This window comes from Diadema setosum, chromosome 2, assembly GCF_964275005.1.
Source record: "Diadema setosum chromosome 2, eeDiaSeto1, whole genome shotgun sequence".
NCBI lineage: Eukaryota > Metazoa > Echinodermata > Echinoidea > Diadematoida > Diadematidae > Diadema > Diadema setosum.
Genome location: NC_092686.1, coordinates 20,960,981 through 20,973,327, shown reverse-complemented (window position 1 = coordinate 20,973,327; position 12,347 = coordinate 20,960,981). Strand labels below are relative to the sequence as shown.

The window sequence follows — 12,347 nt, the reverse complement described above, 5'->3', positions numbered from 1 at the left end:
CATCTTTTCCAGTCTCTGTGGACTCTTCTGCTGCTTCAGGTTGTCCCACATGATCACTGGTACTTCTCTCCGGTAGGAGTAAGTTGAATGTCTTGGCTACCACCATTGCATTCAGAGCAGAGTCTACAAGCATATGTCCTCTCACTGCCCTAGCAATGGCCTTTCCACTTAGCATGTGAGTAACTGCATTCGGTGCATACACAACTTCCAAAAGCTCTCGCAGACCCAATCATGACATGATGTGACCAATGCATCCCAGGAAGCTCATCTCTGCGTGAAGGCCACCAAGGCACAGTACAACTGAGTGCAGCTCACTGTCATGAGGTTCATTGGTGATTATCATCTGTGCTTTCCACCATAAGGGCTGGTCAAAGGTGATAACTGGTGTTACATGTTGCCGCTTAGCTTCTTTGCAGACAAATTTCAGGGTTGAGTACACACAGCTCATGTCACTTGAACTCATGTCTATCATTGGCAAAAAGGTCACAGATGATTTACCAGGATAGCCTCCCTGACTGATAGTCTGCATCATGCCGGACCATCCAGGCCTTGGGGAGCGCAAAGGCCATGCCACTTTCCAAAGAAGGTCCAACTTGTATGCTTCATCAAAGCAGTCAATGCTTGTTCTCTTGAATACCAAGAGATTCGAAGGCATCTCCAGTGTTCTCACATTGTGGTCAACATTGTCTGCCACATACTGAACAAAATGGTCAGGAGTGAGACCTGGGATATCTGTGCCCTGTGTAGCTGCTGCACATCCTTCAAATTTCTTCACTTCCGAATATGAAGAGCAAAAGCCATGCTTGTTCAGGGAGTCAATCAAGAACGTTGATGCAAAATGATGATGCAGTTGAACTGCAAGGCCAATCTGAAGGGGAGCAATGATAACTCTTGGTCTGGCTGCCTGCACAATCGCCTGCCCTACTGAGGCTATCTTCACCTCTGCGTTCTTTTAGCTAAAAATCCTTCTGAGTAAGAGTCTGAGGGATTCAGGAATAATGGCATTGTTCTTTTCCATGGAGTAAATATCGTCTGGTGTTGGGTAGACAGCTTTCGATGTCTCTGTGCGCTTTATGTCATTCTTGATCATTTCTGCTGCTGCTGCTACCATTCTCATCTTTTCAGCCTCAGGATCGGTCATCTCTGGAGTCTCGTAGAACTTGTTCAGTATGGCTGATGCTGTGCTAGTGAATGTCACCACATTGGCTTTACCATTGATGGAAGTGATGATAATCTGGTCACCAAAATGCTCCTGCAATTTTTGCTTCATGTACTTCACACTGTAAGGCTCATCGCAAAACTCCTACATCTTGTCTGCTAGATCAGTCACGGTTATATGCTCATCATTCTCTATCAAGTATTCAGCAACTTTCAGAAAGGCATGCTCTCTGTGGGACATTACAGGTCGTCCTACTTGTTTCTGCATAGAATCATCAGCTGAACATTGGTACATTAATGGAATCTGCTTTCCAGTTCTGAAATTGATGCTGCACACTAGCCGCATCTGCTGCATGGAGATCTTGTGCAAACTCAATCCTGCTGTGAACTTTTTCAGCCCAGCTGTCCTGCCGTTCTTTACATATACTTTCTACTGTAGCCTGGAAATCTTCCGTTCTCACAGGAAAGACAACTGTGTCATCGTGGCCTCTCTTTTTCCCGGTAGGCTGTACAGGTAGAGCGCAAAGTAGGCAGTGCTTACTAAATGTGAACACCGGCTCCTGTGAACGCAGAGTGGGACCACGAGTTGAGGTGTTACCCTCTAGCTTTGCTTTCAGATCACGACTGATTATGTTTTTGTTGGTGTAGTCCCTTCTGCACTTTTGATGCACAGAATGTCCAGCACATACATCAATGTTGTCCCCCCCCCCCTCCCCCCCCCCCCCCCCCCCGTAATTCAGCTGCTTTGTTGACACCACTGCTCCCCTTTTCTCCCAGTACAACAGTTGACTGTCCATTGGTCAAGGACTCATTGCACAACACACAAAGATCCATGTCTGAAGGTTGTTTAAGACTATGTACTGACAAGGCAATCAGAGAACTGCCAGCTTTCCAAGAAGACCATGCACAACTAGTGTACAGACAGGGAAGCCATCTCACTGGATGCTGATGTAATGATGTAAATGAAGGTTAGATGTTAGCTTAGATACAAAGAGCACCTTTGTGTAACACACACCAAGAAAACAACGCATGTGGTTGTGCTTACAACGTGGCAAAACACACATTCTCTTTGGATCCTATTCTAGACAGGTTCCCCCACCTATATTCCTCTAGATTTTTTGTATGTTGTTTAAGGATATCAGTGGAACATGTGTGTGAAAAAATAAATTCTGTTGCAATTTTTTCCGGGTTTGGCCATTTGGGGGCTAGATTGACTAGTCTAATAGCAATGAGAGGCATCACAATGGTAGTAAGGGTAGAAATGATGCAAGAGACAGAGGTAGTACAGTATAATTATGATGAGTGAAGGTGTGGTGAGAATAGGAGAGACAGTAATCACATTTAAAACATGTTGCCCAACTGGTCGTCCACATGAACATTAATATCTCCCAAAAGTTGTCCTAAAATATTTCAAACAGTTATGAATTCTATTAAAAAAAAAAAAAAAAAAAAAAAAAAGTTTCTCTCATATTTGAATTCTGGGTACAACATAAAATTTGGCTTGCTAGATTACAGCAAAAAAAAAAAAGAAGCAAATAAACAAACAAAAAACAAAACAAAACAACTGTACACTAAGCAGGGGTGGGTCCAGGAATTCCGTAAAGGGGAGGCGCATTTACAAAATTAAAGGGGGCGCAAGCGCCCCTTTTTCTTTTTATTTCTTTTGTTTTAACAAAACATAAAGAGGCGGCGCACGCCCGGTGCGCCTCCCTCTGGATCCACCACTGCTAAGTTCTATGGTTAATGAGAATAGTGTTATCAATCTTAAAAGAATTCACAGCTCAGTATCAAGGCCAGAGTCAACTTCCTGCACAGGAGAGACAAAATCACTCAGCACTCCTTTTTTTGACAAAAGAAATATGACCAAAGCCCCAACAGCTAACACAAGATAGAACACAAGATTTGTGCCCTTGCTGGGTGATGGAGGTGGAAGGCTTTGGGTGTGTTCCAGGAACATCTTCATTCTCGTCATCTCCATATCATCAATCTGTATCGGCTGCTTGTCATCAAGCTTCCCACAGGTCATAACAAGGTCCGAGCACTGAAACGCCAATGGCTGTAAGTCATGAAAGCTGCACATTCGCTGGTCCATCTCCTTGCGATCAATGGGATAGGACATGTCGTGCACTAATATGGCAAGTTTCTCATGTCCTGCACACAGGAGAGGAATGTGATGGCATTGATTTAATTTGTTAATGATGACTAAGACAATCTTTGAATAATTTTCATAAACAAATGGTAGACTTATACTTTTTGCATACTCGTATAAAATTATTTTTTGCCATTGTTGCTCATTGTAGCTGTAAAGTTAACACCGTATACTTGACGCACAAGTCATACCAAGAGCACAACTGACCACAACAGAAAAGAAAAACGATATAGAAATTCATGTTAGAATTTAGGTTCTTGATATTTCTTTCTTAAGGCCCATTGTATGTTGTCAAAAATGCTAGAGCAAAGGATGACATTAAGTCTCCTCACTGCAAACATTTGCATCTTGTCATAATGGATGAGACAGCTGTTGAAAGCAAATTGATTTTACTGCAATAGTTGAACGGGTGAAACACACCGTATGTAGTAAATATTTTACATCAGAGAATGTACGTTAATGAATTTCTTATTAAGCTTTACGTTTTGTAAAATACACATGCACTTACAATTTTTCATTTCTCTGCTGTAGATTTGAGCATGAATGTTAGCCACGATCACTACAATGTCTTACATGTCCCAATGTGTAAAACACTACGTGCATTGCCATAAAATATATGTCATATAGGCCTATATACACTGTATGTAGGGCCTACAATACATATGTAATAACTGCAGTAGTCAGTACATGTAACACAAATATCTGACATGAAATGTAAACCATTCCTACATGCTTCATCCTGCTTAGAAAATATGTGTACTGATGTCAAGCACTTCCTCCAACTCATTGCAATATCTGTGCTGAGCTCACACTGTATTAACTCAAACAAGAGATGATCAAACGCCAATCCATAGTTCAATAAATGTCAGCAAGTCCATCATGCACGACATTCCCTCTTTTCTCACATTGTATTGTAGACATGGGATATACTTAAAATGTATTGGTAAGAACACAAATTTCTCTAAAAGGACACATCTAAAAAATAAAAAAAAAGCTTGTGGCATTAAATTCTCGGTATCGCCAATACCTAGGTGCTATGCGCAGAGCAGCGTTTTAGATGCATTATGGGATAGCTCACTGGACAAACTTGCCCTGGTTTGGGCTGCACATGCACTCAAATCACGCTCTGTCTTTATCCATAGGTATTTTTTGTTGAAGATTTCTTTGCTTTCCATCAATCATCATGTGACCAGCACATTGAAACCTTGCATGAACCATGACTCTAGTGACCACAAATCAGTAAAACTTAGAAACTTTCAACTCTTTTAAGCTGATGTATAGCCAAGAAAACAAGGGGTAACGACGGAAAAGCAGACAAATTACTCTGCACTGAATCGTATGGGAACTGCAACTCATGAGACAACCGGAAGCAAACAAGGACACCGAAGAATTCCACAGTACGTCTGTGACAGAGCTCTTCAGTGTGCGCATTGGCGTTACCGAGAATTATATTTGCCCATGATAAAGTTTCCTGACAAATGCCTCCATAAAAAAAAGAAGATCTACCTAATGGAATATGATCTCTTGGAAAAAATAGCAACTACCCAATGATAAAGACATCCTCAGTCTTTAGACCTCTTATGATAGTAGGTCTAAAGATTGAGGATTTTGATCCGTTTTGCCATCAAACTCACCTACAAGTCGTTTTGCCATGGGCAAAAACTTGTTGAAGAGTGCATCTGGGACATTGGTAATTGCCATTCTTCTGTTATAGATGGAATGAACCAAGATGACGACATCTACAGGGCCACTGAACCTGAAGGAGTCGATCGAGTTGTAGGGAATCTCCTCATACTTCACATCTGCGATAATCTGAGGATAGCTCTTTTGCAAAAATTCAATGAACCCACTGACGCAGACCTCTCTCTGAGATCCACACACTGTCACTGAGATGCGACGGGTTCCTTCACCATTCTCTAATGATGCCATTTTTTATATGTGTCACCTATCAATGAAAAGTCAAAAGGACAATAAGATTAACAAAAGGCTAAAATTGTGTTACAATTAAAAACTTGGTGATATTATACCTCACAACGACAATGCCTCGCTCGACAGATGAATAATCAAATACAGCCGTACTAATAATTTACTCTCTGTCCCATCTTCACTATGTGACAGCTCTCATCTCCTGTGAGCATATATGGTGAGGCTGTGTCTATCACAATTTGTTTTGCCCCAATTATCATTCCATGATATCAATCTCAATTTTCATGGCAATTACAGTGTAGATACATGATAAAGTGACATTAAGAGATTGTCTGGGAATTGTTATAGATAATCAGCAATTCAGAAGAAATGAAACAAAATAAACGGAATCTGAGAATACAAGATAGCCATTCAGCGATTATGTCGCCAATCAACAGATCCAAAAGCGTACAGTACGGGTCGTAGTGTGTGCACTGCGTGTGACCCTCATCACCACCTACCTACAGCAAAACTTTGCACTTTTCGGACTGGTCTCACAATTTAGCTGGCTTACGACACACTTATGTGAGGTTCAGTGAACTTTGTACATACATTCGGCCGGAACAGAGAGAGGTCAGGCTGGCACGGATTTATGAGACGATGCAAGGCATGGAAGCACACTGTCACTGGTACCAAAGATCCTACTGGTACACAACCAACGCCATCGGCGCTCAAACCTCTTCACACATACACAGTCGTTGGTTCTGCCGTTGCCCTGTAGACTCACCAGCGATCAGCCTGTGACTGGGGATTCCCCGGATGGGGATTCCCCCTGTCCCGCATTTTCCCCCTCCCCCGAAATGACAGACGCTGAAAGCGCACTCTTTATTGGTTCTAAATACATTGGGCAGTACCCACACAAGAAAAAAGACAATAGATACCAACCCCCTCGTGGCTCTTGCCCAAGGTCAGTACCCTACAGCAAACGGTAGGCACATTGTGCCAAACGCTTGAATAAAATATGAAGTTGCTGATCCGGAGCCGTGTGTGTTGTTATCGATTTATTGTGGGTTGTTTGGTTTTTTTTTTTTTCATCTGAGTGATGATTGACAGCTATACTTAATGTAGTGGAGAGGGTCCCCTTTTCGTTTTATACCTCACACATGACCAAATTTGAGCACAGACACTTGCGATAAACATGTCATCATTATGAAATTACTAGTATACATCGAAATGTCGAATCCTGAAATTCATCGTAACGATGGGCTGAATATTATAATAATTACTGATAAAATGATTAGCACAGTAAAATCTTCTCCACACGCATAAAATTAGTTGAGTGTCGGAAATTTGTAACCTAAATGCAAAACAATACTGAGTATAGTGTGCTAAGGAGGCGTTTATAAGGTATCCACCAGTTCGGCATGCCAGATCTTCTCTGGGCTATTTTTTTTTTTTTTCAAATATAGATTCACATTTCAAACAGCAAAAATAACATCAAAATTTTCATTTACAGGCATAGATTAGAGAGAAAGTCAAACATAATCAAATAAATCATTTGGCAGATTAAACAAGGGTCTGCCACAACGTAATTTGTTTACTTCAAGTCTTTTCCGTAATTCTGATAGAATCATATATCTCAATCTATATTCTCTATAATCAGCACCCACAATTACGTAATACTAGCAATTTATGAATACACCAAAAAGCTAAATACATAAAACCATCTATTTTTTCTTCATTGCTCTTTAATAAAAGTTCAAGATTAATGTTAACACAAACGTGAAAAACTTGCTGAATTAACCATGACTTAATAGTTCCAAAAACTTTTGTTCAGTTTACATGTAATAAAAGCATGATTGTGTTTATATTCTCATCTATTTGACAAGCATCAAACATAGAATTTACTTATTCTCCACTAGTATTGAACAAATTCATCTTTACTGGTAATAAATCATATAACACTTTGAAATTGAATTCTTCCAACTTATTATATTTTAATTTAACCAAATTACGAACAAAACAACCATTCCAAAATTAATTATCTTCATTCCCGTTACACTTTCCCAGAAAAACAAAAACATAAACAAAAACACCGGGTATACACTCCTTCTTGCTCAATCAATCAAATACCTAGATGTTACATAACATAATCTCTTTACATTTTTTCCCATTTCTAAATGTGGGGTATATATTGATGAAATATTCTGATCTGTGTCAATAGATTTTGTGTCAACCAGACTTTCGGTACAGCCTGCCGCAGTTACGAATAATTAAAAATTGCCCTTTTTTTACTATTTCTAAATTTTAATAATGATAAGAGTTCTTCCACCGTTTTGTATCTCCTTCCAAATAAGATGTCTTCCAGTCGGATAAGACCACTCTCAAACCATTCTTTGTAAAACAGAGGATTCTTTTTGAAAATAATATTTTGGTTGTGCCATAAAACATCTTTTTTTCCCACAGAGAGCTTCTTTCCCAATATCACTTTGTCCATCAGGGACCAAGCGCACATCATTGTAATGTTCTCTATGCTATCATTAAAGCATGGAGCTACAAGAGATTACACTATCATAGCGTTGACTTGTGACTCATTGAAATATAAAGGGGATGGCGAGTATTACAAACTGATCAGTAGGAATCAGTGGGAATGCTGGAGGATGATTGTTCCAATCCTTGTGGGATTTATTTAAGAGTACATTATATCTATTGTTGTGTGAAATTTAAATGTATTTGCTTCATAATGGTCCCATATTCAAGTAATGCGCAGTTCAATGTTTCCAGGTTAACGTGTCTGTACAGTGACGGGGCGATCGTTAACGGCCCGTTAACGATCGCCCCGTCACTGCACAGGCATGCTAACCTGATATCCCATCTATGAGCTGTCATCTTGAATATAGCATTTGTAACCAAACTGGATTTTCCTATATTCTTATTCCTTTATACGGTCATCTCATGTAGGCCTATACCTACACTTCTTGTTTGTCTCTTAGTTGCATATAGGCCATGCGGGCGTGTAAAGAACGTCACGGAGGGGCAAAAATAAATGTACAATACGCGCTAGGGCGAAAGGAAGGATTACGTCCATCAGTAAAAATGTAATGTTCATATACATCATAATATACCCCCCCCCCCCCCCACACACACACACACACATACTTTATAGGCTCGGGGAATTGCAAAAAGAGGGAGAAGCATTACAGGGCTACCTTCATCAGTGTGTTATATTGATATAACTGAAGGACACAGGCATTGATAGTATAAATGAACTGAGGACAGCCATGTTAGATAGACAGATTTGGAGGTGCAATTACTTCGTTTATGGAACCCGAGATGGCATATACTAGTAGGTTGAAGCTAATACATGCACTAGAATTAGTATACTAGTAGTAGTAGTAGTAGTAGTAGTAGTAGTAGTAGTAGTGTAGTAGTAGTGACGGGAAATGGAAATTGAGAAAGTGATGAAAATACTTTATTGAAGACTACTAGTTTTATTGTGAGTTTATTACAGCTCATTAGACAGTTGTTGTGAAACAGGAGTTGTTTACAAAGAGCTTTTTGTCGAACGTGCTTGGTAATCACAGTCAGGAATTCGGAATGCTTTAGGTATTCAAGATGACCATGCACCGATGTATCAGAAATTAGTGTCTGGAATTAATGTACTCCCTATTTGTGATGCGTAATTTGGTATATGTAGTTGGAAAATGGAAGGTTAGATTGGTGTGTTTAGAAATAGGAGTGAGAAGGATAATTTTCATAATTTTGTGAAATTTTGCTGTAAACAGAAATGGACAGTAGGCGGATGAATATTAGTCATTTTCCAGGGGTTGAGTTGCACATGAATGCGCCCTTTGTGCTGTTCGTAATGTACCGCGGGAAATTTGGACACTTGCACTGCACTCTGCACGACACACACCTCACTTCGCACTCTCGCACCGTAGCTAGGACAAGCAACCTGCCGCAATGGGTTGAGTCTGGCTGTTTGCTGCCTGTTATGATGTCTTTTGGTTTTTGGCAGTTTCTTTTGGACAAGACAAACTTGTTCATGGGTGAGATGTTCAGCCCTCCGGTACTGGTGTTCTCATGTCTGAGGATGAGGGTTCATACTTTCAAAGAGCGAGTTGCTACCTGACTTAGGGTTTTTCTTTTTTGTGTGTCGATTTACTGACACCAATAAAGTCAAGTGAACTACAATCCTGCGTCCACTCATTCATTTGAGTCCTGGGGTCTATCACCACATCATCACAGCCCCCTAACGTACCACCTATCCACGACAGTAGTAGTAGTAGTAGTAGTAGTATAGGATCGTTAAAAAAATTGGAAGAAAAAATGGGAAAAATCAGGGAACAATCGGGTAAAAAAAATCACAACACCCACGAATAGCAATTCAAGGTTCCATCCTTGTACTCCACCAACTGAGAGTTCTCCTTGTCGCAGGTTGATTGTTTTCAATAGAAAGAAAGAGCGAGTATACCATGATATAAGAGCATTCTTTTTCAATGGATAGAGACATTGTAGGGAGATTAAAAAGCAAGATTATGGTATACATTTTATACAAATAATTCACATCAGTGAGCTGGAAGGTATGTGGACTGAGAGAGACTCGACCCCTACATATCAAGGTAAAGACTCCAGCAATCAGTTTAACCCGTGAACACTGAAAATGAAGAATCAGAAAACATGCTATATCCACAGACTGAGAAGCACTCGTCACAGTCATCATCTCAGAACAAGCCCGATTCTAAACCAAGTATAGACTGTCGCTAAAAAGCCTTGTCATGCAAGATAATCTACTTTAATAGCAAATTAAAACTCCCTTGGCAGGCAGGTATACTACGTGTGTCTTTTGTCCGCTGGTCCGATCGAAACCGCACAGACACATCATTCTTCTTTGAACTGACTCCTCAAAAGAAGGTCACTGGTGGTTGTGTATTCTTTTATCTTGTGGGGTGTTTTTTTTTTTCCCCGCTACTCATCTAGTGGAAAATCTCTATCTTAGCGATCGTCGTCCCCGTATATAAAACTTGGGCTGATGTGATTATGTCGGGGAGTATAAGCACTCGATGCTTTGCATTTATGTTTGAAGAAACTTCTTCGGAGTGCAACTAGTAAATAGTACAACGAGACGAAGAGAACGGTGATAAGAGGTTTCGTTAAATCCGGAGGTCTAAATCTGAGTAAGTTTCGATTGAACTGTTCCCGAATCTTCACTTAAAAAGAAAATCCTTTCATTTAACATGAAATCGATAAGTATAAGATGTATCATTAGCATTGGGATACATTGTACTGTAGTCTCGTCGTCATTTATTTTTGTAATGTGTACACAACGAGGGGAAAAATGTTAGGTGATGACGTCATCGAGCCGCCTCTTTCACAGTGTGCGTGCTATGTGTTAATTCCGTAACTTTGATTTCTGACTTGATCAGGTATATGCAATCACTATATAGATATTATTTTACTCTTTGCCAATAAGAATTACAGAGAACCAATTCCAGCATTTGTAGAATGTCGCCTGCCATGATAACAACTTCGTGACAAGGATTATAATAATCATTGTCATATACTGCATTTAATTTGGGCGGAAGAAACACTGTACTTTTCCCAGTTCATTGCCATTTGCAACAATAAAAATAGCACAAGAGCGATAACGAAACTGACGAGAGCTGTGATCAGTCTATTTACATACCTGATCATGGAAGTCCTAAATTTGACAGAGATGTGTTTGCATGCAGAACTCCAGAAGTGGACCCCCCCCCCCCCCGGTCGGTATAGGACCTATCGATCGATGATGGGGTCAGTTCAATTCAAATAATTTCATTTCCATTTAAAGTAAAACAAGGTAATATACATAACGCTTACATGAGAAAAGAATTTCAATTCACACAAATTTCAATAATACACTGCAGTCATAATGATTTTGTCTTCATATTTTGGTAAATGAACTAAGTAAGCAAATTATATTATATTGTTTAACTGTATGTGGAGAAGAGAAATCCACAAAAAAAAGCCAAAGCTTGTATAAATATTGTGAATTATATAGGGCACACATACAATAATATTCGATGCTCGTTCCCCTCTGAAAGCACCCCCTGGGTGGGGAATCCGAGGTGACACGCAATCACGTCATGCTGAATTCCTCAAAATTCCGCAGAATTTCAATTCAGTAATTTGTTGTTGTTGTGCGTGTGTGTCCTTATTACTGACTGTCACATTCGGGGTAACATACAGTAATTCCTCTGCATTCTGAAAGAGGTATAAATTCAAGTGCTATTCCATTATGCTACACTTCCTAGGCCTATATGATTGTATTCTCTTACCTTGTATCGATACCATATTATCGTATACTGTGACATCGCGAATTATGTTCAGTTGTAGTATTCTTATCCAGCGATGAAGGCACATGGGATTTTTAATACTTACACAACGGGCTGTCCTATTTTCCTCAAACTTCTTCCTTGCTGATACGCACCACTATTTTCTGCATTGACTGAATCCACCATTTGTGGTGAAATCCACCATCATTATTTACTGAATAACATAGGAAGGATTGCATTTGGACGATGGCCAGTTTTCTGTAGTAATTACTGAAGGCACCTTCTTCCTGACCGTTCATTGGATTAATTTTATTTGTTGAATGCCGCTCATCCACTCTCTTTCCGAAGAGATTGATCAGTATAAAATCACAGCATAGACGAATGCTGCTTCTAGCATGTTTGACTCCTGACTGATGAATTCTATGCCTTTGATTTTCCACTAGTCCTCTTTTAGCCTTTGAGTTAACGTGAGATTTGGAAAGACTCAGCAATATACAATCGGTGTCCCCCCCCCCCCCCGACAACCTTAAATTCAGAGCTCTTTAGGCCTACAGCAATGATGTGATCACTGGGGATGGCAGACAACAGCTGAGGAATAGGCCATATTATTACTTATGTCAATGCCAATCCCTGTACCAACTTTGTATGCAGGGCATGTGTGTAGTTCAGTTGAGGTGAGAATATTCAGAAACCACTCTATGAGATGTCAAAGAGCATGCAATAAGGGGTATCAAAAGTTTATTTGATGAAAATCGGTTTTTAAATGGCTGAGATATCCAAAAACAATGTGAAACAAAGATATCCTCATAAAAGGTGTGGCC

The 12,347-nt window shown here is 39.9% G+C and overlaps 2 protein-coding genes across 2 annotated transcripts in view; both read right to left on the bottom strand.

Moving 5' to 3' along the window:
• The window catches only part of LOC140246225 (mitochondrial 10-formyltetrahydrofolate dehydrogenase-like), a 647,794-nt gene that overhangs the window by 201,809 nt on the left and 433,638 nt on the right, over positions 1-12,347 (bottom strand). The window lies entirely within an intron of this gene.
• Positions 2,883-5,954, bottom strand: LOC140240717 (uncharacterized). Its single transcript, XM_072320483.1, has 3 exons — positions 5,825-5,954; positions 4,942-5,252; positions 2,883-3,309 (listed from the first exon to the last, which is right to left on the bottom strand). The coding sequence occupies exons 2-3, from the start codon at positions 5,234-5,236 to the stop codon at positions 2,933-2,935; spliced, it is 672 nt and encodes a 223-aa protein (XP_072176584.1). The 5' UTR covers positions 5,237-5,252; positions 5,825-5,954; the 3' UTR covers positions 2,883-2,932.

Coding starts and splice junctions, on each gene's coding strand:
- LOC140240717 (XM_072320483.1), bottom strand. CDS start 5,236: ATGGCATCATTAGAGAATGGTGAAGGAACCCGTCGCATCTCAGTGACA. Junction 3,310..4,941: donor CATGGCAAAACGACTTGTAG/GTGAGTTTGATG, acceptor TCCTGTGTGCAG/GACATGAGAAACTTGCCATA.